This window comes from Merops nubicus, unplaced genomic scaffold, assembly GCF_000691845.1.
Source record: "Merops nubicus isolate BGI_N331 unplaced genomic scaffold, ASM69184v1 scaffold23223, whole genome shotgun sequence".
Taxonomy (NCBI): domain Eukaryota; kingdom Metazoa; phylum Chordata; class Aves; order Coraciiformes; family Meropidae; genus Merops; species Merops nubicus.
Window position 1 is genome coordinate 1,163 of NW_008599894.1, and position 26,062 is coordinate 27,224.

General features: G+C 37.3%; 1 protein-coding gene across 1 annotated transcript in view; it reads left to right on the plus strand.

The window, feature by feature from the left end:
- Positions 1-2,659: 2,659 nt before the first annotated feature.
- The window catches only part of SPAST (spastin), a gene marked incomplete at its 5' end in the record, with an annotated part of 30,082 nt that continues 6,679 nt past the window's right edge, over positions 2,660-26,062 (plus strand). The window contains 12 exons of the mRNA XM_008937556.1: positions 2,660-2,743; positions 4,020-4,103; positions 9,431-9,526; positions 16,385-16,572; positions 17,661-17,794; positions 18,105-18,198; positions 20,763-20,837; positions 21,562-21,633; positions 22,159-22,234; positions 22,752-22,843; positions 24,601-24,680; positions 25,496-25,538. Of these exons, the coding sequence (XP_008935804.1) occupies positions 2,660-2,743; positions 4,020-4,103; positions 9,431-9,526; positions 16,385-16,572; positions 17,661-17,794; positions 18,105-18,198; positions 20,763-20,837; positions 21,562-21,633; positions 22,159-22,234; positions 22,752-22,843; positions 24,601-24,680; positions 25,496-25,538 (1,118 nt within the window). The remainder of the gene's footprint in view (positions 2,744-4,019; positions 4,104-9,430; positions 9,527-16,384; positions 16,573-17,660; positions 17,795-18,104; positions 18,199-20,762; positions 20,838-21,561; positions 21,634-22,158; positions 22,235-22,751; positions 22,844-24,600; positions 24,681-25,495; positions 25,539-26,062) is intronic.

The window sequence follows — 26,062 nt, forward strand, 5'->3', positions numbered from 1 at the left end:
ATAAATAGATTTAATATTAATGTTATTTTATTAAACTATTAATAACACTTTGTATAAGTCTTTTAAATAGATTTAATAAATATATTTTACTAGAATACATGCATACTTTTGAATTCATTTCACGTCAAGTTTTTTTTACAACTTCCAACAGAAAATAATTTATTAGGCATAGCATGTGAAAAGATTAGGAATTCTAGATCATGTGTTATCCTGTTAATTATGTGGTGTTTTTTCTGTTATGGAAGCTATTTACACTTCAGTAATTATTATGGTACTTCTGGTAATTTTTATGCATCTGAATTATTTGGGAAATTGACATTCTAGTTTTGGTACTTTGAAAATCAAGCTTAGCATCTTTTCTTGGGGCTGAAAAGGCACATGTGGTATGTTGACCCCATCCAGCAGCTAAGCCCCCCCATAGCTACTTGTTTACTCTCTTCACTGAGACAGGGGAAGGACCAGGAAGGAGGAGCACAAGTGAGAAAACTTGTGGTTCAGCACAAAGACAGGTTAGTAAAAGAAAGAGGTGGGGGGAAGATAAGTGATGCATGGGCAATTGCCTACCAGCACCCAGCCAGTTTGAGCAGTGGCTGCCTTGGAAGACAGCCCCTACCCTATGCCTCCTCTGCTCAGGTTACTGCTGAGGACAATATTACATGGTGTGGAATATCCTTTTGGCCCCAGTTTGGGTCAGTCAGCCTGCCTGTGTCCCCTCCAACCTCTTGTGCACCAGCAGCCTACTCACAGGGGATTTAGAGTGGGAAAACCTGGAGGCTGTGCTAGCTGTTCAGCAGTAGACAGAACATTGGTGTGTTATCAACTGTTTTAGTCACAAATCCAAGACACAGCCCAGTAGGGGCTGCTATGGAGAAAATCAACTCCATCCCAACCAGACCCAGTACTGCAAATCAATGACTTTTAAGGAATGTGACTTTTTTTATTGTAGTTTTTCTGTCTGAATCCCTAGAAACTACTGAACTGTTCTGTGCAGATTTGGAGCACTACCTCTGCAAACAGCTCAGTTTGCTATATTGCTTTTCAAGCTTCTCCAGCTAAAAGGTGGCAGTGAGATTTTAATGATGACCTTGGCATGTTCTCAACTGCTGTTCAGAACAGCAGAGTACTTCAGGAAATAGCAGAGGTGGCTGGAATTGTCTCAGACTTGATTTCCAATAGCACAGCAAGCATTACATTTACACTGCAGTTGAAACTGTTTCCATATGTGGTGGGGAGAAGCTTAAAGAAGGAAAGGCTACAGAGAGCATTGAAGTCACTGAGCTTGGATGATTGAATTTATCTAGCTTTGTCCTTAATGTTCTGGATGTGTGAGGCTGGCAGAGAAAGGGCAGTAAAAGAATGATTCCCAAGGTGTATGATGTACATGACTGTAGGAAAGTGCTGGTCCTGTGGTTTGTGTGGATAAGAAGAGCAAAATGTGGAATTACCTGCACAGGGTAACTCACCAAATGTTATTGAAAGATTTTGTGTCAGAGAGAAGCAAGAGAAAACCCTTAAGTACTGAAGTATTTTTACTGGCACTAAAATTTGCTAGAAAATAGCCTTGGGACTGAAGTTATCACAAGATTTGAGTGCAGAAGCAACACAGTCACTGGTAACTGGCACTTGGGAATGGTTGTGTGAAATGTTACCTCTTCTGAAACTAGGGTAATGGTATCTGAAGGTTTTATTCTAGGCATGTTTGCTTTTTTTTCTAGCGCTGGCAGCTTGTTAATGCTAATCAGGCTTAAATTGTAGTACCTAATGTGCTGTATTCAGTGTGGAAAGGCATGCTCAGTGTCATGGAGCTACCTTGCAAAAATGCTTCCATACATGGGCAAGTATCTTTTTAATGCAGGGTATTTATAGAAGGGGTGCAATATGAAGGAGATAAAAATCTCTCTTCAGTGGCTTGTTTGGTGTCCTGGGGTCAGGTGGTGTAGCTCAGGCATAGGTGTTCAGGCTGTATTTGCTGTACTATCCGTTTAAGGCATTGCTGGTACAGAGGTGTACACGTGTTGTACTTCATCCAAAACTTGCTATACATCTGCAACACAGCAGTTTGATGATAGGATGAACAAAGAAATATCCCCATGACAAATGAGCTGCTTTGTACAATAATTAACCAGAAGAAATGTCTCTTCTCACTCGTGTAGTATCTTAGACTTGATTGTTTGTTTGTTTGTTTTTTTCTGGACTTCCTGTTCTTCTAGTGTATCTTGCCTACTGGCTATCACTGGAAGATCAAGAGGCATTTCTAAATTTGATGTTCCCAGGAACAAAAACTGTTAATTTCACTGTTTCTTTTGTGAATGACTATGTGTAGACTAGCTTTTTTTACGTTTGTTTGTTTGTTTGTTTGTTTTGGTTGGGATTTTTTGTTTTTTTTTGGGGGGGAGACTGGACTCTTTAAGGTGAATAGAGGAGTATTCCTAAAACAGGCAAAAGTGATTAGAGGCTGGTGTAGTACCTGTTCTTGACAGAAGAGCTTATCTGAAACTAAGTAAAGTTGACAGTGTCCCTTTAAGTGTATCTTTAAAGCATAGGTTTTGTTCAAATATCTCTTCCTTCCTCTTACTTGTTTTACACAGCATTATATAGAACCATTCCTAAGCTTTTAATTCGTTACAGAAAATAATGGGTTCACTTCCTTTTTAAGCAGGACAAAAGGAACAAGCTGTTGAATGGTATAAGAAAGGAATTGAAGAACTGGAAAAAGGAATAGCTGTCTTAGTAATTGGTCAAGGTAAGCCAGTTTTGAGTCTTGTGGAAAAGATTTTGGTTTATGGCTTCCTCAAAGTGAGGAATCATTGTTGCTAAATGTGGTAGGTGCTAGGAGTGGTCTGCTGCATGAGTTTTCATAAAACTGTTTCTTATTCGTGTTTCAGCTGTAGATGAACACTAGTCTGTTTCTGTGTCCTACCCTACCATGCTGCAGATTGCTCCAAATATTTTCAGACTCTCCAAAATCATAGTTTGTGAAAATTCTAAAGTAAATCACTTGATTTCTTATATAATGGGAATGTCAGAATATTGAGTTGGTATTTGATGTGGTGAAGTTTACAGTTCATGTTCTCGCTTATGCAGAATTCTATATTCCCTTCAGTGTAACTGAAGAGACCCTCCAGTTTGGAGTGTTCTGGCATTGTTTCTGAGTAGCTTATGCCCAAATAGCTGAATATTCTCAGCAAAAGAAGAAAGCCACCTGTGTGTATGGAAACATTTTAAGCTGCGGTGTAGAAGCTGGTTTATACCATAGAGAAATAGGTGTAGAGAATGACTTGCTAAGAATTTCTGACTTCAAATTAATATAATAATAATGACAATGCAGCTCCTGCCTGGGCTCCCCACAAACCTCTAACTGCTCATGTAGACTTCTGTTTTGTTCCTCAGATATGTTGAGAAATATTTGTGAACAGTATGTGGTGGCGTGTTACTTTTGCAGCAGTACCAGTGGCATTTGATACAACCCATCTAAATTGCACAATTAAAAAAAAAAAAAAATTTTAGAAACCCCCAACTTGACCTGAACAGACATTATTTTTTAGGAATTGGTGATATTAGCGTCTGTAGTTCTGTATAGCTTAAAATGTAAAGGGACACAGTCAACTGAATTTAAATCTGTTAATTTTACCAAAGTGAAAGATTTTGAATTGTACTTGCCTCTCAGTCACTTTTCAAGCTTTTAAAAAAATTTTATATTTAATTCTTATTTAGAAAAATGCGGTGATACAGAACATACGTTAGCTCAGCATGAGGTGTTAGAGAATATGCAGAGCAATGCTTGGGTTCCCACCACTCTACAAGCAATATTCTAAAGCAGATGTTGTCAACTAACTTTAAAATCCTGATCAAATAGAAAGCTTTAGGATTTTTTCATTAGTTTTGCAACAATATTCCTTAGTGGAGGGGGTATGTGAAGGGTGGGAGGAAGAGGAGGGAAGGCTGGGTGTCAGTATTTTAGCACTTAAAATTAAGTTAATTTGCCAACTCATGTTTTAACATTGGTTTTTCTTTGTAAGGTGATCAGTGTGAACGGGCTCGACGTCTGCAGTCTAAAATGATGACAAATTTGGCAATGGCCAAGGATCGCTTGCAGCTTTTAGGTACCAGTTAAAATTCATGACTTTGGAAACTTTGTCATTATTACAAAAGCTTGTCATGCACAACTCTGTGTGACGTGTTCTTCTAAAATATGACTCCAGTTTTTAAAGTGCAGGAGTCATTATCTGCATAGGGTCTCTTAAGTTTGTTTTTTAGGTGAGAGTAAGTAGTATTTTTTTCAATGTTGTTGATGGATTTTGAAGTTGCAGTCTTATGACCCACTTCCCTATGCCTTAAAAAATAGGTGTAAAAGTAACCTGAGGTATAGATAGCATGCTTGACTCATAAACTGAGGAAGTCTTGACTAACTCTTGGTGGAATTATTTTAGGATTTCTGTGTCAGAACTGTAGTAAAACTTAGGATATGTTGCTGATCATGAATGTCAAGTGTGTCTTCTGTAAGTGTAACTAATTTGTGTTCTGTTAATGCTGTTGTTGCTTACATAATAATTCCTGATTATTAGTATGTATTGTAATAGTAATTCTTTAGCATTCTGTAGACCAGAAGACTGAAATCCTAGTTCTTGTATTTTTATTTTTTTTTTTTTTAACTAGCATGTAAGGTCACTTCTTTTCAGAAGCACAGTGTTTTATAGTATTAGCTTTATCAAAATTAAGTGTTGTGTATAAGCTCTCAAGGGGCAGAGTGAAACAGGGTTGGAAATGGCATCTTAACTGTGCATGAGTGCATGATACACAGACAAAGGTTCCCCGCCCCCTTAAAGCAACAAACCCACAGCTTTGTGTAGTCCATCCTCTAAACTGAGATCTTTGGAAATGCTCTCAGTTCAGGAAGTAAAATAAAAGTAAAATTTGGGGGTTTTCTTTAATCTTTAAGGGAGAACTAACAAATGTACTACAGTTTAACTTGTGTATCTGCAGTTTTAATCTGCCCTCTGTTGTGAGTTCTACTAATTCCTCTTCTAGGAGTCTGTAGAGCAGACAGGAAAATGCATGTTCTTTTCTGCTCTTACACCTTGTGATTCTGTGGTCCTGACTGCTGATTGGCAGGGAAGCTTACTATATGCAGAACAGATATTTTTCTAGTCATTTAGGGTTAAAGACTGACTTCTAGAGGTAATGTAAACTAGGGAGTTAAAGAGTGAAAGTGATTACATGCTAACATTAATTGATAAGGTATGGCTTGTTGCTGACATCCTAATTGCAAATAAGCAGGATTTCTTTTTAAAAATTGCTGTTATTTGCACCTTGAAGTAGCAATGCCTGTATTTTGTAGGCAGTGCTTCAATCCTTGCTTGTGTTATTGTAGTAGCACTTGCAGTGTTGATAAGTTGCTTATTTGCTGTACTCTGACTGAAAAGATTAGAGGTGCAAAAAGCCTAAGTCTGAAGTCAGGTACATCTTTAGTACAAGAATGTGTGATCCCATGCTGTTTATAGTCTTCATTTAGAGTGCAGATTGAAAGGTAAACAGATAGAATAGTGTTTATTGCAGAAATTGATGTCAAATAGAATATTATTCTGTTTTTACTTTAGAAGTATCAGAAATTCAGTACTTTGTTCTACTTATGTTCTTGTTCAGTTTGCACTAAAGCTCTGCCTCTAGCAATGTACTCCTGAGGAAAATTTGCATAGAAAAGAGCAAATGAAGTCATCTGCCTTTTAGGAAGGAAAAAAATGTTTGGAGAGATATTGCAATGGATTTAAATCCCTGCAAGCTTGCTCATTATACATCTATCTGAGTAGCATTTATTGTGGCATCTAATCCACTTTCAAGTAGTGACAGCGTTTGCCAAATTCCAAAATTGGGATTTTGTCAAAATTTAAGTTAATCTAGAGTAGAATTGCATGTGCAATTCTAAACATAGCTTTTAGCTTGTTACTTACAGTAGCAGGTACTTGGAAGTTTAAGTGATATTGAGATGCTTTTGTGGTTAAAGTAAATGTGAAGTTCTTGAAGCTCTTAAGGTTCAGTAAAGGGATTTTTTTTTTTTCTTTTTTTCCTATGAATCCAATGCTTAAGGGTGTTTCAATCTACCCCTGTGGAATTTCTCAGTTTCCAAAGGGAGACTATGCAAGTCTTTTTTTGCATTAGCTGATAGGATAAAACAGACTTTGTGTTTATTGTCTGCTTTAAAGTAGAAAGTAATATAAAGTATTTCATCTGGCTTGCTATACAGATGTGATTGCAGATTACTGAACCAAAATGCCATCTAGTGAGGTTATGTTGGTAATATATAGAAAATGAAATCTTATGGGTTGTAATTGTCCCTTAAAAGTGGTCAGTGTTTTTGTTTGCTTGTTTGTTTGGTTTTAAATGTGTTGGGTCATCAGTGTAAGTTTAAGTTGCATGGCACCACTGGTGGGAGTGTGATGTCTGATCACATCCATGTTTAATCACCAGGTGTCATCACACCACTGATGCTTTTTAATGTTCATTCAGCAGAATGTAGCTGCTCTACTTTGGATTTTTGCTTTAGTGTTGTGAGCCCTATTTTCATCTTGAGTCTAAATGACTGTATGGTATTCTGTTTAAAGCTGTACTACCAAAGCCTGAAAGCTGAAGTTACTCCAAGTATGTTTCAAAGCACCTCAAGGTGACTTGATCACTTTGGCAGTCCAGTGACAATATTGTGTTGTGTTGCCTTGACTGTAAGGGGAGTTCCAAGTTCTACCATTTGAACTGGTGATGACTCTTGGTATTGACACAGTTTTAGGGTGTGTTAGCTGTGCAGTTACTTAGATAAATCTTGCTCTCGTGATCTTCATAGTCCTGATCTCTCCTGGATGACTGATCACCCATGTTAGAATCACTGCATTTGATATATTTAGAATAGTAGGAGAATATTTGTTTTCCACAATCAGTACATAAATATCAGCAGTTTGCTGTTCCTCAGGGCAGATAACCACAAAACCCAGTGCAACACAGTTCTAGCACTATACTCCTGTTGTACCAGTCTGTGTTCTCCTTTGTCAGAAACCCTTCCTGTAGGGGGACAGATTTCTGTCAGCACTAGTGCCTTTCTGTGTACTATGTGTAGTTGCAGTATTTCAGTTGAAGGAAACACATGGCACATAATTAAAATAACTTTCATCGATATCCTTTTTGGTAATGATTCTGCCCGTGTGTAGCTATGGGCTTCAACAGACACCTCTTGGAATTCTTCCACTTTCTTGAAGGCCATGGTGGTTTTGCTTCAGGCCTGTGTTACAGGGCAGCATTTCTTTTCTTAGAAATCAATTAACTTGAACTCAGGGTCTAGTGTTGCCTAAATAAGGCCCAGCTGCAGCAGTGTTTATTTGGTGGATTTATATCAGTGTTGTATCATCAAGAAGAAATAATGAATGAGAGTGTGTAAACTTTGTTTTTTCTCTAGCATCTGGAGACATAGGCAGAAAGCATTTAAATGGAAAGTGATAGGGCATCCTGTGTAATTCTCTGGACTAATATTTAATACTTCATTTATTTTCATTCTTCTGGAGGGCTGTACAGCTACACTGTCTTTCCTGAAAAGTGATAGGTTTGCTTTATGTAGTTTTATGTGCAATATTAAAATTGCACGTCAATACGTAATGTGATGGGAAGACAGTGTGTGAATTAGAACTAGCCAACAGCTGGATTACATTTTTTCTTTGCAATTGTAGCAAAACCCCAGCCTGTAGCGTTGAAGCAAATAGCACTTCCTGAACTCTTGCCCAAGCCTATTGATTTTATTATGGTCACTTGCTAGAAAGCTGGTTTTTGTAAAGTTCAGAGAAGTTCTCTAGAACTTAACTGATTATCTAATACTTTACCAAGTCTGTTAATACTAATGTTGTTTCCCGAGCTTCTCTGAGCTTTCTATGTTTGTGGTCAGTCATACTAAAAGGTCTTTTCTTGGACCTCTTTAGAGGAAGGTTTCTTTGGGTAACTTCATGCAAGTTACAAAGCTTGTGGTTGTTTGTCAGCTGTTTTTGTGTGACTAACACTTTGTGTCTTACTGTACCTGACTCTAACTTTCCATTTAAAACCAAGTAAACCCTGGGTGCATCTTGAATTATGGCTTTTAATACTTGCCTTTGGCTACTAAGTTTTCACTCTAAACCACATCTGTTCATCTGCTCTAAACCACATCTGATGTTATTAAACCATCACTTAAACTGTTGGGTCTGAAGATTCTTCTCAGGGAAGTTAAGTGGGGAATGATCAGGAGCAGGCAGAAGAAGAAAGGCATGAAGCAGAAAGACTGCTTCAGAAGAAGATCCATAATAGATGAGTGGAGGGAAGGAAGTGTTTATTCTTGTTGGTTGTACAGTCTGCAAGCTCTGAATGGCAATTCTTCCTCCAGTCAGGGCATTTATGATTTTGGGTGTACACATTTTCAGTAGAATTTGACTTATTTTGGTGTATGTGCTTTCATGTTGCCAGAGGACATCACTCCTCTACTTGGCTATTTTTTTTTCCCTGCAGCTTCTTGGTGCTGTTATCTCCTGGGGGAGAGGAGACAAAAAAAGAGGGAAGGGGCATATGCCTTGCATCCTTACAAACTATGTTTTGTTTTTACAGCATGGTGGGGGGGTGTGGTGAAATAAAGGTGGGTGAGGCTGTAAAGTGCCCCAGAAGTCAGGCCTGGAGGTTTTCAACTGCAGTTGGAAAAGCAGGAGTGGTAGGTGAGCAACAGAGAGCAAATAGTCCTGAGACTTAATTCTTGTTTTGTGTTATCTGCAGGCTTGCACTTCTTTGGCTTATGCTTTGGATAGTTTACCATGACTTCTTCAAGTTATTTTTTTCTCCTTAATTTTTAACCTTATGTACCTTTCTGAAGTTAGTAATATTAAAGAATGCAGCTTGCATGACAGCTTTATGGACTTAATTTCAAGGCAATTATATTTCTAAATGGAGATCTTGAAAGACGACATTGTAATGTATATATGGTGTTTTCCTTGAATGGTTGTGATTTCTGTAAAATGTTGCCTGACTGTTACTACTTAAGTGAAACATTTAATATGTAGGAAAGAGACTCCCTTTGGAAGGACTTTCAGAAGTGGGTTATCAACACAAATATTTAGTAGCTGAAGTTGAATTAAACCTGACCATTGCTTTTGGGAAATAACTGCAATTACTAGATGGGAAAGATTGCTGTAATTAACTCAGCCATAAGTGACTAGCTTTAAAGCTGTTTTCATTCGTGCTCATACTGACAGAATTATCCTACCAATTAGCTAAACATGTAGAATAGATAGAAATGCTCCTTTTATCTTTAACCCTGTATCAAGTATAACAACTTGAGATTTGTGTGTTCAACATACATAAACTTTCTTGGTTCATTTTTATTTTTTGTTTGTTTATTTTGTCCTTTTTCCTCCCTCCTGCTCTGTCTACTGTGTAGAGAAGCTGCAGGCAGTTTTGCAGATTTCCCAGCCGCAACGGGAGGTCTGTAATGACAGTACTAACCTGGCATGCCGCAATGGACATCTCCAGTCAGGTGGGTTTGGTTTCACCAGCGCCTCTTGAGGGGACATCTCTCACTTTCTGGGGTATTACAGAGAAAAATATACAGTGCTCTGTTCTGGCACTACCAACTTTGAAAGAAGTTTTATATTTCTGTTTAAGGCATTGTTCCATCCTTCCTATGACTTGGACAACGTTTTTATTTTGTAGCATTCAGTCCTCTCTTACAATGACTGTCCTAGAATCCAAAACTATTTGCTAAGACAACATTTTAGAAAACGTTTCTCTTTTTATATTCTTCAAGGAAGTAAATGAAACCTGTTATAGGAAATGTCCAAGTCAATATAGGATATGTAGCTTATACGTTGTGCCCACATAAGTAATTCTTCCTTCATGATTTTGTGAGAGTGAGTGTTCATTTTCAGTAAGCTGCTTTGAATTTTCAGTTTTTTACTCTGAGGAAGTGATACATGATTAAAACAAAGGAAAAAAAACAGCTCTTGCTTTTTGTCAAAGCAGGTTTTTTTTTTATCCTTTCCCAGAAGACTGCACCAAGCATACTAAAATACCAGAAGTAAACTTGTTTGTCATATGCAAGAGGTAAAGTTACTGTGAGGCTTGTGAATTGTCGTCAGGGAATGTTTCAAGCCAGCACTAAGCTATCGTCACAGCTGTGATATCAACTGATAATTTGTACAACAGACTATAATGAGATTAAATAAAATAGAGAGCTAACAAGCAATGGAATTCATAAAGCTTGTCTGAGTCAAGAGCAGTATTCGTCTTTTAAAGTAACTAAGCTTGAAAGTTAGTATAAACCATGTGATTGTTTTTTTAGCTCTAGTTTTAGATGTATTTCTGATGTCATCTTACTGTTTGGGTTTATTCTTTCTAATGTATGAGAAGTTGAAGTAGTGGAGCTATGTCGTGTCAGGCATGTTTAGATTACTATATGTATAGTATTTTTCTTAACTGCATTTGTCAAAAAAATTTGGTTAAAATGGCTCTTCAATACAAGTTCCTATGTGGATTGAGCTTGAGAACTCTTTACCTTAAATGATGCAGTACAACTCTTGTATTTTTACCTGCTTGGCTAGAGATTGTATGAACAAATACATACATATACATATCAAAATACATATATATCTCTCAAAAGTTGATAACATGCTCCATCTGATTTGACATGAACAGGTTTTTCTTTTTACTGATTCCTTTATATGTTTTTGTACCTTTTCCTCAGAATGTTATGCAGAGGTTAGTCTGAGCTTTCACTCTCAAAACTGTTAATTTGGTTACTGAAGTCTGTTACTGGCAAAGCATACAGGTGACATCTCCTGGAAACGAAGAAAGATTTTTTCCTTTTCTGTGGGGGGTTATTTTTATTTGCAGAAATGCCTATAGGAGCAGATGGTCACTGTTGGTAAACCAAAAGAAACTTATATTAGTCAGTTTACCCATTTGGAATCATATTCCTGGTGACTGAAAGGAGATGGCTGAGTGAACCACTTTGGCAAAACTGTGGAGAAAAGGGCAGCAAAATGTTTTTGTTTTTGTTTTTGTTTTTTTTTAAAAAGTGTCTTCTGACATTTTGAGCAGCCTAATGGAGAAATATTCATTTACCAGTCTCAGTGGGATCTGAGAAGAGACAGAAGCACTAAAGAGCAGGTCATAAAAAAGAGTTGGGTATCAGGCATCAACTGGTTACATTGAACAAGACTTCAGGAGGCTTGTTCTGTTTTGATTTGTGTTTACGTTGCCAAAGGTAAATTTTAGATTCAGCATTTGTGGAAGGTGGAGGTTTATCCAAAATACTGAACTGCTTCTGCCACTGTGGGTCCCTGATATTACTAGGAAAGTCAGCCTGTTAATACTCATCTGAATGTCTTAACTGGCTGGTGCCTGTGCTTGAATGCTAATGCTCTTTCTGTCTATTTTTTGGAGGTGTGTGAGTAGGGAGTCTTGTTTGTAAGCTGTTTGTACTGCACTTTTTTCTTAAAAGTATTTTCTTTACTATAATAAAAATGGTGTTTTCACACAGCAGCGATCATTTAAAAACACAACGTAGATAAATTCTTAGAAAACTGCAAAATCAACTTGCAGCTGCTTGAGATTGGAGAACTGGTGTTACTGAGAACATCGAGGTGCTGCAGAGGTTCTGAGCCACAGCTTCATTTTTCTGTCTCTGTAAAGAATTACCTGTGCTGTTGCCTAATCAGTCTGAGCTTTTCAAAAGTCCAGGATTTTATAAAGTGAGAAACATGGTGATCCATAACTTTAACATCAAGAAGGTGACTTTTTGACCGTTCTTCTGTCAAAAAATGCTTTGCTTTCTTTCATTTGCCTTTAAGGTCCAAAGTCTTTAAAGACCTTTTTTGGTTCTTAAATCTGTTTGGCACTCTATTCTCACAGCTATTGTGTACATTTTTTATGTCTCAAAGATGTTACTGCTTTGTGATTCTTCCTTCTTCCAAGATACTGTCAGCCTTTCAGACCAATTTACTTGATTCTAGCACAAATGACAACCTATCTCTGTCTTCCTCAGAGTTTCCTAACCTGAATAGCTGGAGATTTTTCTTAAAAATTTATCTGACAGATTTCTAATGATGTTTTAGACATTACAGCAGTATCACCTGCCCTTCATTTGCAGAAGACTACGCAAATAACATTAATAACAAGTAGCCTTGGCCCAAAACTTTATTTTTAAATACATATTTATTGTTCCACATCCATCACTCATGTTTGTATAACAGTCTTACTAGATGTAAAACAATTCAACTGTATTTATTTTTCATCAGACAGGCATGTTTTCCTTTGCATTGTGGGTTATTTTTTTGCTTTTTTAAACTAGCTTGGGAAGGAGATTGTGCCAGTGTTGCCAAAGGCAGTGTTTGAGTTCTATGAATTTATTTACTGGGCATACGATACTGGTTGTATTACAGTAATTCCAGTGTACCATTTTACATTTAATGTGTAAATCTCAGCATGATATATGATCAGAGAAAGCATTAAATTTCTCTGTCTTAGAAGAGCATTGCACACCATGTCCAAGTAGCTAGTATTTTACCTTAGTTTTAACTTGGAAGGATTTGCTGGCATGTCTTTAATAAGCATATATTTGCAACTTTTATCAAGTTCCAAAAATTCTACTCTTAATACTGAATTTTTTTAAGGAGGTTCCCAAGTAGAAGAGCTAGTAGCAATAAGATTGTTTTTACACCATAATTTGGTACCGGTAGATCTTTGACAGAGCTCTGTCAGTTTGGAAGGAGAACAACCACATGTTCCTGATCACTGTAACTGTGCTATCATTTGAAAGGTGGAACAGTTCCTTGTGAGTTGCTCAAGTTTTCTCTTAGGTAGTTTTTGTTACTGGAATGTACCTGTTTTAGAAATCAGAATGTAATCTTTGAAGGAATTTATTTTGGGCGCCGTTGTGAATGCTGATCCTAAATAACTACCAGTCTTGCATTGGCTGCATGTGTTTTGCTATGCAGTATTTGCAGAAAATGTGTAGCTAAGTAGTATAAAGTTGTATGCTGCCTTTTTTTTTTAATAGATCTATATACATGAAGTTACAGACAGTTCTAGACTGGTGAAAATTTTTCTTCCAACTTGGGGTCCACAGACCACCTGTAACTTCTCTTAATCACTTTATATCAGTTACCAGTAGATGTATGTAAGGAATTTCTGACTAATATTCCATGATGATTTTTAGGGCTTCACAACTGAAGGCTGGAAACCATTCTGCAATACTGGAGCTGCTGCTGCTTGTTTAAATTTTTTTTTTTTTTTTATGCTTAAGAAATTATACAACTGCAAAAGCGTCTTTCTTAATCTGCCCTTAGATGCACAAAAGATAGTTGTGTTGCGTTTTAGAAATACGAAGCATGCTGTTCTCCTTATTAAAAATAATCTAGAGCTGCATGTTTCCCAGGTTGTTTTCAGTTGTGTAGTGTAATCAAACTTCTCCTAAAGTTGTATGAACATATCCTTATTTCACTTAACCTTTAGAAACAGGTAAATAGAATAAATGTGTTCTAACATTTCTTTCTGTAAGAGAGTCTGAAAATGGACACCTATGCCTGCAGCATACCACAGTTTAACCCAGAGAAAACCTCAGACAAGATTTTGATCCTTGCTTGTTCATGATTTGTTTGTTGTGTATATATTTGGATGACAGATTAAAACTGCAGAGATGCTTTCAGGACCAGATAGTTATTATTTTTGTATGCTCTAGTAGCATTAGCATGGAGCTTTGGAGTGAGTTACTCTGTCCAGCCAAGAATTAGAGAATAAAATCAAAATCACCAAGCCCCTGTTACTATCATATAAGTATATTCCAAGCAGACAATTGAATTGTTCAGTGTTTCAGACTTTAAAAATACTATGTTCTGTTTGGGATTAGAACACATTTTAGTCATTTCCTTACTTTTTTTATATGGAATGGTGAAACATTTGGCAAGAGGCTGCTGGAGATATTGCAAAGGTTTTAAGGCCATTTGCAGCATATTTTCCATCTATCAACAGATGACAAATACAAATGAATAAGAAGTATGTTTTGTGAGTTTTGCATTTATTAGAGCAAAATATATATTTTTACATAATGGAATAATAGAGGCTATCAGTTTGACAAGAGATAAATTTGTGCTCTTAAACACCCTTTAGAAACAGGTAAACTTCAGATAAACTAATTTTGAAAAGTCTGACATTATTTGCTTCAAAGAAATCTTTTTTTATGTAAAATTAAGCTTTCTTATGGAGTTGACACTGAACAACTGTGTTCAAGAGTAGCTCATCAGTGCTGTGCTGTGCTACCCATCAGGAATTATCACAGAACATACTTAAACTTGGTGGTGTGATTCCTAGAGGTCTGCCACTAGAATAAATTACCATTTGTATTTAAACCTTTCTTTCCACCTCTCCTCCTGCCCTGTATTTTCAGCTTCCTGAAACACTCCCTACCTGCGCAGTGTTATGGTACTCAAAGTTGCAATGTGTGTGTGTATTGTTCCCAGCAGATGTGGTAGTTAGGGGAAAGTGTGATAATGGAGCAATAGGTTAGGGTGAAGGAGATGGAGAAAAACTACTTTAGATTTTTGAAGCCTTTCCGCGTTGACTTTGAGCCAGATGTGCAAATGAGGCTGAAGCGGGAAAAGAGAAAAACCAACCAGGGTGCCACCTTTTGATTAAATTGGACCAGGCAAAGTGTTGAGTAGCTGGTTTTTTGATGGATTAATATGCTGGTTTCTTTAACTTGAAAGTTACTAAATATGCCTAATTTTTTGAAGAGTTTTGATTTGGAAAAACCTGTGCAGCAACGACTAAGTCAGTTTAACCAGCTCTGGATCTGTGCGAGGTTTAGTCAATAGCCAGTTTTGGATTTGTTTTGATTTGGCTTTGATTTTTACAAGAAATATCTTATAAGTAAACGTAGTTATCATATTTTTCAAGTTCCCTTGTTTTTGCACATTGATACACCCGCATGGGTTATGATGACACCCGCAGGGTTTCTGTAACTCTTACAAGAGGTAGATTTGTGACTGAAGGAAGGCTTTAGAGGCATGATAGCCAAGTAGTTAAACACACAAGTAACTGCAGACTTTGTAAAGACATTTGCTCCCCAGGAGTATGCAAGACTTAGAGTCTGAGACCATTGATCCTTCCATGTTTCACTGAAGTTTTCACATTTGAAATTCTTAAACATAACATTCAAAATAATTAGGCTTTCTACGTAAAGTATTTTTCCCTGGAATGGGATATTATAAGTAAAAAAATAATTTGTAGAGTCATTAACTTCCTTAAAAATCAGTTTGAACCATTTCTTAAGACTAGCAAGTGAAACTGTGTCGCAGATTTATAAAACCTTAGTGAAGAAACTTGTTGAAATCCATTTTGAGCTTCCTTACCTCTGATGCTGTCTCTCTCCTATCTAATCAAAAGGCTCCTTAATCTTAACCAGCCTGACCAAATTGCGTGCTCACTGTAGCATGTTCTTAGCTCTTAGTCTCTCCTTTGTTTTACATTTTCAATATTTGTGCCAAGGAACCTTATGTTGTCATGTATCCTGTATTAAGAATGTAGAAATCAAGTGCTTTTTCTCTTACTCTGCATGAAAGTGGCCTTTTATAGACATCTGTGGCCATTGTGTTCAGTTCTACTTGTCACTTAATTTGAGACCTTCCTGCTCCATCATGGAGAGGTGTATTAGAGTAAGTGTGAATGGAATGTGTGGTGGTGTTTGAATTCAGTGCTATAACATAATATTTTAAGTCTTAATTTTAAACATAGGAAGATTAGCTGCTGTAGAGCTGCATGTTAAGATTACTTAGACCTTGAGATTCCTAAAGTGAAACAAAGTTGTAAGAAAAAGCTCCTGGTAGTTGTTTGCAGCTGTAACTATTTTAATTTTCCTAAATTTAAGTGCCTTGGTGAAGCTTTTGTATGTAAAGTGTTAGACTGTGTTAGCTGCTATCCAAAGTAACTAGACTGCTAACATCACTTAAGGAATCGATGCTTTCAATCTAATGGCTTGAAATTTGGGGGTTACTGTAGTGATTGTTTTTAGGAGCTCTTGGGAAAGAAAATCTTCTGGCTGATGTTTTTTTTTTCTGTCTTAAAGAATAGATAGTGTTCTTCCCTTGTTACAGGACTCAGCTGTGTTCAGCTTTCTTAGGATGGCTAACTAGTGTTGGTTTTGAGAGCTCCTAAAAATTCATAACTTTAGAAGAAAGCTGCAATTAATGTCCCCCTAAGAGTACTAAACCTCTTCAAAAATTGTATTAATCTGCTATAATACTCTATTATATATGTCAGCAATACTATCTTCAAGTTAGAATTGATGGTGAAAGTCTGACTGCTGAAAATGTTCTCATGACATTGGTTTTCTTTGTAGAAAGTGGAGCGGTTCCAAAAAAGAAGGATCCCTTAACACACACGAGTAATTCCCTTCCTCGTTCAAAAACCGTTGCAAAAACCGGATCCACAGGCCTTTCGGGCCACCACAGGACACCTAGCTGCAGTGGGATATCAGCTGCTCCTGTGTCTAGACCAGCACCTAATCCTGCAGCTTCAGCCCATAAGGTATGGTAAGGATAAATGTAGCAGTATACACTTGGAAAGTCAGCGTAAATTCCAGACCAAACTTTGGATTTACAGCCTTTATTGCAGTGTTGTAGTAGCAGGAAAGGTTTCTTCTGGGGGGAGGGAGGGTATGGAACTGAACTCCAAAGTTTTTGGTCTCTTAAGCTAGGCTGCAGAGTGGATTTTAGAAATCAGGAGGTATTGGGTGGCTGCATGGGCAAATGGATTCTAATAGTGATCGCAGTAATAAATGATAATACTTGGTTTGAAAAGTGCATGAGAAACTGGGGGATGCTTGTCTAGGGAAAAAATAAATGTTACTCCCAGTATGGAAAAGATGGAGGAAAAAACCCCTTTTACTCCATAACTACACATTTTCCCTTCCACACGTTCCTTCTCTTTCACAGCACATATGCACAGGTTGTACTTTAACCACATTGAAAAGCAAATTATGGTTAGATTGTGACTGAAATAGAAGTCTTCTACTAATAAGACACAAAAATGCCGCGTTTCTTTTGACCCATCTGTTTCCCTTCCATCATTATCTCCTCCCTGCTACTACCACAATAAAGTAGAATAAAGGGCAGAAAGGATAAAACATAAATGAATTATTTTGTTGGTGTAACATTGCTGCTGTAATATGAAGGCTTTCAAGTGGCCTTTTAGATAAGTATGACAGCAGTAGAAATTTTTACTTATAGGTATTGAGAATGTGAAACAGTTCATGATGTCCAGTTTCTAAACTATGCTGAGGGAAATACTGTAGTTAAATCCTGCTCTGGCAGGGAGGTTGGACTAGATGATCTTTTGAGGTCCCTTCCAACCCTTATGATTCTATGATCTTAAAAAAAAAAAAAAAAAAATCCGAACCAAAACATCTGGAGCCTAAAATGCTCTGTCTGTGGCTGAATATGATAGTGTAATTTGTAGCAAAATAGAGCAACAGAATATCTGGTATGTGTTATTCTGTTTTACTGTAGTATATAAAATGCTAAAGTAATTGTGTTAACAGTGTGCTTTAAAAGTATTAAGGTTTTTTTTGTTTTTGTTTTTTTGTTTTGTTTGTTTGTTTCTCCTTCCCTCTCCAGGCTGCACCTAAAAATAGCAGAACAAATAAACCTTCTACTCCTACCACTGCTCCTCGGAAAAAGAAAGAGTTGAAGAGATTTAGAAATGTGGACAGTAATCTAGCTAATCTTATCCTGAATGAAGTTGTTGATAGGTGAGTCTGAAGGAGAGTAGGTTTTTCAATGTAGAAAACAATTTCTTTTTTTCAGTCTTGGTCCAGTTGGAATGAAAATGAGTTCTCTTTGTTTGTTGTGGGCTTTTGGGTGTTTGGGTGTTTTTGTTGTTTTGGGAAAGGAGTAAAAATTCAAACTGGAAACGCTTATCTTTTTAAATGCTTAGCAATAGAAGTTGTAGATTTCCTCAAAAGGGTTCTGTATAAATAGTCAAATGCATTAAATTGGTCAGCTGCAGCTGACAAAGAGTCTCTCATTGTTAGACTAATTAGTATTCCATTTCTTTGTTAGTGGGCCAGCTGTCAAATTTGATGATATTGCAGGGCAGGAACTGGCTAAGCAAGCTTTGCAAGAAATTGTTATCCTTCCTTCCCTTAGACCTGAGGTAAGCAACAAGGTTTTGTTATCACTCTGTCACAGAATCAAAAAATTATGTTGTGCTTCACACGTGAAGTGGTGACTCTTGAGTCCTGTCTTCACTGGTTCTGATTGCTGTCAATAGCTGTGTGGTGATAGCCGTCTTGAAAAAGGAGAATGAAGAATTTGTGTTAAAACAGTACCATGAAATTCCTCATCTTCTGGTTAGTCAGTGTTGGAGAAAGTGACTGAGGCACTAGCTCAAAAAAAAGCCACAAAACAAAAAACCAAACCAAACCAAAAAAAACCACCACACAACCAGCCAACCAACCAAAAAAAACCCACAACCCAGCAATCCACAAACCCAAGAGCAAACAAACACAAAGAATCCTGAAAATTCAAGAGGCTCACTGTTCCAGATAGCTATAGCTGTATATCCAGCCCTACATGGACATGTAAAGGCCCAAGCCCAGAACTGGAGGAGTGAAACAGGTGATTGTGTAGGTAAATTCAGTCAATGACACTGTCTGATTTGAAAAAATACTGAATTGGTACTGTGGTCATCTTCTCTGTGTGAATGCTGGTTAGTTATTCTGAATAGTTTCATCACAGCAGGAGAGGATGCAAAGAAGTGTAGTAGTGAACTAGCGAATACACTGGGGTGTGTAACAGTTGAGGGCAGATTTCTTCTTTGCTTGGCTGAGTGGGAATTGGTCATTCAGGCTTTTATCATAGGTGATACCTCAACTACTGTGATTGCCTAGGTTCAGATCTGGTCTACATACTACTGGAATTCTGAGCCACTTCTTACAAAAACTAAATGGGTCATTTTCTATAGCTGGACTTGCTAAAAGTTGCCAGACTCGTGCAGAAATTGCTTGCAGTGATTTACTGCAGTACTGATCATTCAAGCAAAATGGCTGTTTGTTCTTGGTTTGCTTGTGGGTCTGTTGTCAACGTTGATGGGTGACTGAAGTTACTCTGTGGTCTTTTAATGCAGTTTCTGGTTTTGAAGTGTCACAAGGAAGAAACCTTGAACCTGGCATAGCACCATAGGAACACTAGCCCCGAGGAAAACAAAGCTTTGGCACCAAATCTGCATGCTCTGGTATTCTTAGGCAGAAGGAGAATGGCATCGTACCATCTCTGTTGCTACACTGCTTCAGTTTGTCAAATTTGTTGTTCATTAACACTAATACAATGAGCTTGGTGGGAAGGACTTGGAGATGTGAGGCTTGGAATAGTTATGAGTCTTATCCAGTAACCACTGGTATTTTCAATAAGGTGGTCTTCATATACTGTATCTAGCAGGAGGCCTGACCCTGGTGTAGCCTGAGATGTAACAAGGACAGAGAATTCTGTGAATTTTTAAGTGTTTCTTAGAAGAAAGAGGTTGGTTTTATTCCTTGTAAATTAACATGGTAGATGTGGCAACTATAGGGAAATATTTAGTCAATTAAATACCACTTCACTTTAAATGTAATGAAATGAAATTCATAATTAAACCAGACAGTCAATGGTATTTTTGTAGGAGGACAAGAGTTGAGGTGAACGAACAGCAAACACTGTCTGGAGATATGACTGCAACCATTTCAGCAGTAAGATGCCAGTAAAACAGTATCAATTATTTCAGACCATGTTTAGTATGATTAGACAGTTAATAAAAACTTGAAGAGCTTACTGTGTCTCAGCAATAATGACAGTTGCAGCTGAACTGTGAGGTGATGATTAAGGTAAGGGAGAGTTGTAGCTTTGGTCCAAACTATCTTTAAAATAAGGGAACTCCCACAGAATGATTCCAAACAAAAGGAATTGGGCAGGAGATATGCATGGTGTGCATGGAAAGCCGAAAGACTGGAGGAATGCTATCTACATTAAAATGCTGCAATACAAGGAAAAGCAGTGAATTAGAGAAGTTTTTTCACTGCTTTTCCTTGTTTTTTGCAAAAAAGGAAAGCAGACTACAGGAAGACCTAAAAGATAAGTACGCTGTGAGAATTTGTAGATGTGCTTGCTGGGATGCTGCATTTGATGGTTGAGGTTTTATAGTGCAGGAAAGATTAATCAAGTGCAAAGTGAGAGGGAGGAGATTATTATCAGTAGTGTTTAGAGGAAGGAGGTGGTTGTTGAGGAGTATTTGAAATAGTTTCAATTAAAGCTTGTCTTCCCAATTTTCATTTAATAAAAAAAGGAGAAAGATGAAGGGGTTCTCCCAGATGGAGTTAGTAGGAACTTTGCTTTAACTCTTTTAATACACATCTGCATTTCCCCCTCTTTTTAAATGCAATTGGTGCTTTAAACTTGTTGGGCTGGTCTGTCTTCCAGCCTTTTATACTCCTTTCACAGTGCCTCTGTGCACAAGATGATCATGACATAATTGAACTGTTGTGTGGGAAGCAATAATGATGCACATTTGGTCAAGTTAGTAATAGGACATAGTTCTCTTAAAAACCTGTCCTGTTGTAACACTGATGCTGCTGCTACCACTGCCAGGCTGTGAGACGTTCCTTGGTCTTAAATTGTTGTCTTACAAAGGTCAATCACCATTTGCTTCAAGTCTTTGAAGGTAATTTAGGATGATGTATTTCTCAGTTATTTACAGGCCTTAGAACTCCAGCACGTGGTTTATTGTTGTTTGGCCCACCTGGAAATGGGAAAACAATGTTGGTGAGAAAATTATTTCATGCATGGATTGGCTTCAAAATGTGTCTGGGGGGTGGCTTTCAGTTTGGGTGTTGTAGTGATAAAGTGTATATTCTTCCTGGCTATGTGTTATGGTGTCAATTTATACAAAGATGGAAGATTGTTCTAAGCTGGATTTTACGGGGGAGGGAATTGCTGAACTGTTCTCTGTTCAATTGCTTTCATTATCACAACTATTATTTTAATTGTAATTTCTTGAATATGGTGGAACTGTGCAAGAAGAGGGTACTCTGCATGAACATTCTGACTGCACTGATTTTTCTGCCTTGCTTTTCTCTGAGAAAGGTTTTTGTATAGGCAGGATATGGAGGGGAAAAGAAGAAACACAAAATTTTTAATGTAATTGGATCCAAATGCTAACCTAAATGAGTTAAAACTGTTTTCAGCCTACTCAGGTTGCTTTGAAAGGAGCTGGAGATGTATTTTTCAGTAAGCAAGTTGTAGTTGGCTATGCATTTGATGTAATTAGAGAAATCTAAGGGAGTCTGGAAATTAATTTAGTGGTTCAGCCACTTACCTGTTCCTATTTGTAAGGGGCCTGTACCAAAGTTTTCTGTAGCATCTACAGGGTGTTCCCTTTGAAGGAACAGGGATTTTCAAAATCATCAATCAGGACATGAATGCTAGCTGCAGAAGCAGAGAGGTATCTTCAATGTTTTTACAAGTACTTTTTCTTTCCCTTTCCTAGGCCAAAGCAGTTGCTGCAGAATCAAATGCTACTTTCTTTAATATAAGTGCAGCGAGCCTAACTTCAAAATACGTAAGTGACAGCTGTAAATTATATTGATCTGAAAAGACGTGTGCTGTAGTGGGGGCTTAAGAAGGGCAGAGACTTCTGCTGAGTCCTTGGTAAACAGCCTATAGTGAACATGAAGTTTTTTAGAAAGTAACTGTGAGGTAAAAATGGCTTTGTACTTGTGCTGACTCGGTATCAATGGCTTTTGTTGTTCAGAGTGACAGTGGCTGTCATATAGAGGACTGGTTTTAGGCATTTTATTCTTTAAAAAGTAAATTAAATTGGTCCCATCTTTTTTTTTTCACTCTGATAATTTAGACACTAATGTGTCTTGGCAATTCATCTATAAGCATAAGTAAAGCTGTAATGTTTCTTTTAGGACATAAACAATACTGTCCTGTGTGATACTTAGCTAGTGATAATCTGTGTGTGTAGGAATGGAGTGACACTGGGTGGTTATCAGCAAGATTTTCTGTAGGTCCTTATGCTAGCTCTCTTGTAAGAAACACTTTCTAAACCCCCTCTAAAAAAAAAAAATTGTTGTTTTAGGTGGGTGAAGGAGAGAAACTGGTGCGTGCTCTATTTGCAGTAGCCAGAGAACTTCAGCCTTCTATAATTTTTATTGGTAAGGCTTTATATGTTGCTGACTTTTGTTTATTTTCTTAAATATTTTTACTTACTAAATTTGAATAGTTGGGGAAACTCCTACATGTAATTCTGCAGTGTCTCAGATATGGCCTGCTGACTAGTCAGTAGTTTCACATAGAGCATGTTAGATTACTATGGTATTATTTAACTGGTATTAATAGTTGGAAGAAATGCCCTCAAAAACACAAATGCTGTACTGGCTTTACAGAGCAAGTCCATTTGTGTATTAAACTTCAAACATGAAAATGGGTTTTGCTTATCCTGAGTTGCAATTTTATTCATCAGCAGGATTTTTTTTTCTCATCTCTGGTTTGTGTTACATATTCAAAGGACAATGTGTTATACAAGCTTTTAAACTCTAGTAAGATCTGTCTGTCTCCTAAGGAATAAAGGTCTGATCTCTCTTGGTGGAGCCCTATATTAGCAAAAGAACTTAGGTGAATATGAGGAGTGATTTTGTATGTTTAATTAAGATGCATTTCTTTGTTTTTTAGATGAAATTGATAGCCTTCTGTGTGAAAGGCGAGAAGGTGAACATGATGCTAGTAGGCGTCTAAAAACAGAGTTTTTAATAGAATTTGATGGTGTAAGTATTTAGTCTTGGGTATTGTTTGATTTAGCTGACATGGCTCATGTAGTGAGTGCCAGTACAAGCTACAGATGAAGCACAAAGAATTTGGCTGCTGGGGCTTAACTTTGTCCCACTCTCCCCCCACCTTGGTCAACAAACATTTTTTTTTTTTTTCTATTGCTGTTAATTTTTTCACTTGCTTACTGTCGTATTCTGAAAAAAATCAGTCTAGCTTGAAAGGTAATAATCTAGAGATGGGTTGAAATAATATACTGACAGAGTGTGGACAGAGAGCAAGTAACAAATGGCAATAATGAAGGAGCTCAAACGTTCCAACAGGGCAAGAGGGACGCTTAGGCTGAGTTAAATCCTTGTTCACAACTGCGTGTTTTGGTGAAGCACATCTCCTCATTCTGGCAAAGTAAAAGAAGATGAAATGCCTTTTAAGTAGTGTCTTTTTGGTTTTTAAGGGGTACATGTCACAAAAGCATGCACTGTCAAGGTGTAGCATGAGACCTGAGGGATGAGGATTTCCAGCAAGCTGATTCAGTTCATGGGTATGCACAGCTCTGGCACATCAAAAGGATTAATTTCTGTATTAGTATGCTTTTTATTGAGCTGCAGTGTTTTTTTTCCTTGGCGTCATGACCTAGAGATGACAAGACAGAGTAAGAATACATTTAATAGCATGTATGTAATTCCCAGGAAAAGGAACTGGGTTTCATAGCTGGAGGGTGGGGAACAACAAATGAATATCAGAATATTTTTCTGTCACACAGCACTGTTTTTTGTGTTGAACAATCTTAGTTTATAAAACACTAGCACTGAGGAACATTGCTGCAGTGGTGAAACAACAGTAATGATGTACTGGAGAAGATGACTATAGAGTCTAGACTATATGGACTATGTTATATAAGCTATATAGAAGATTGTTCGATAGAGGGACAACAAAGCCAGGAGAAACTTCTCCAAAGTGAGATGAATGTGACAATGATGCAAAGAAATTATTGCACACATTTTTCCCTTAAAATGAAAAGGGGAAAATTAAACAGATCAGCAACTTAGCAAATTTTGGCTCAAGGTGTAACTACAAACAATATTAATCTCTGATACACAGATGTTTTCTCTGAAATCTGGAAGCTTTAAGTCTTCATATTCTTGGGTATAAAATCAAGTCTTGCAATTGGGTGAGCTGGGGGAAAAACTGCTGTGTCTGTGCACTATTGAATATGTTCTCATTTTGATTTCTGGCTTCTTGCAAGTTCCATATTAGGTGAATCTCTGATCTGATTTGGTAGTTCTGACTATACCGTAGTCTGAAGTTTTGATTCTCTCTTTTGCTGTTGGCTTCCAAAGAACGTTTAGTTTTAAAACCCACAAACAGCAAAAAGTCTCTAGCTTTTTAAACCTAATTACCTCTGGATGACTAAACTTCTGAGTGCTTTTTATAGTCTGTTTTCCCCAGCACTGTAAAGTGCAATTCCACAGCAATATTTGTGCTCTTGCAAGACATTTAAAGCAACATAACTTGGGCATAGTGTCCTGTGTTTACATTTCTTCTGGTGTGTTGGTGGTTGTTTTTTTTTTTTACTTTTGTCCTAGTTTCTTTACATGTATCTAAAGAATGTTTTAAAGCAAACTGCATAGGGGGGAGAAAAAAAGACATACAGTAAGATCCCATTAGTGTGCTGAATACACAGCAGATCTACAACTTTTTGTGGATCACTACTTGATGTAAACTGAAGCTTGTCTTGCCTTCCTGTGTTTTATAGGTGCAGTCTTCTGGAGAGGACAGAATACTTGTGATGGGAGCAACAAACAGGCCACAGGAGCTTGATGATGCTGTTCTCAGGTATCAAAATGTGTCTTCCTTTGTTGGGGTACAATTATACAATGTTCATTACAAACAGTGGGTTTTGCTACTTAGTGTCTTGGTTGGAACAGGTAACAAAAGCTGTTTGTCAAGGTTAAGTTAAATTTAACCTCTCAAAGAGGTGTGCATGTCTTTTCTCTTTTGGAATACAACTGTCCAAGCACGATGGCCTTGAAATTGTTTAAACCAGCAGTAGCTGTTGAGACCAAGCAGGCATTTCATTACCCTCTTGCATCTTAGGTATTTCTTTTTTTGTTATTTGGATCTTAATGGCAGGGTGAAGGAAGAAATTTGACCAATGATATTCAATATTTCTTCTATGCAAATACTGGTCTTCTGATGTCCCAGGCAACTACAGATTTTGCTGTAGATTAGCTTTAGGACTTTCTTGCTACAAGTCCTCATGCTTTCTTCTCTTTTCATTCTCAGTCGAGGAGAATAAGCATGTCAATACTGGGCAAACAAATCAAACACATTTTTAAGATTTCCTGTGTACACAATGTAGAGATGCTTCATTTTGTTGCTGATAGTCAGAAGTATTTACCTCTACCTTTAGAGTGTTTCCTCTCTGGAAGAAGTCCTAACTTCAAGTAAGAGTAAGGTAACACCCCTGGTGTCACGTACTGTTTGGTTGTTGGCTTTCGTTTTTGCTTTTTTTGTTTTTTTTTGTTTTTTAAATCTGTAGTTCTGCTCCCTAGAATTTGATGATGTAGGTAAAATTTTACATTTATCAAACCAAATGTCAGATCTGTGTCTGCTAAAAAGTTACAAAACTTGTGTGCATTTTTTTCTAGGCGATTCACCAAACGGGTATATGTGTCTTTACCAAATGAGGAAGTAAGTATTATTTTCTGTGCTTTTTCTTCATTTTAAAATCAGTTTTATTTTAAAAAGAGTATAAAATACATTTTGTAGGCTATTCTTAACTTGCCCTAGTGGAGGATTATAATTGTGTGAATTATTCTGCCTCGGCTTGCCCATATACACTCTGCTTTAATTCTGGTAACTCTTAATTTTTTGCATTTTTTTTTTTTTAATATGAGCTAGTAGCAAATCTAGTAGTAACTACTCAGTATTTCTTGGCTTGTGAGGTGCTGTTTATCTGCTGGCAGGTATGGGCAAATCTGAAGCAGAGCTTGCAAGAGCATGTTTAGCTGGATAAGAGTGTTTATTGCAAAAGATGAAAGTAGCTTTATTAAAGTAATGCTTTGCAGCTTAACAGCAAATAAGAACTTTTGATGAGGATTCTAATGTGTTTTTTGGAAGCAGTTTGACCCTTGATCGCATAGCCCCGTGCTAGCTACTGTGAAGATGGTGAGCTATCCCAGGCAAAACCAGCACATTACCAAATCCCTGTCTCT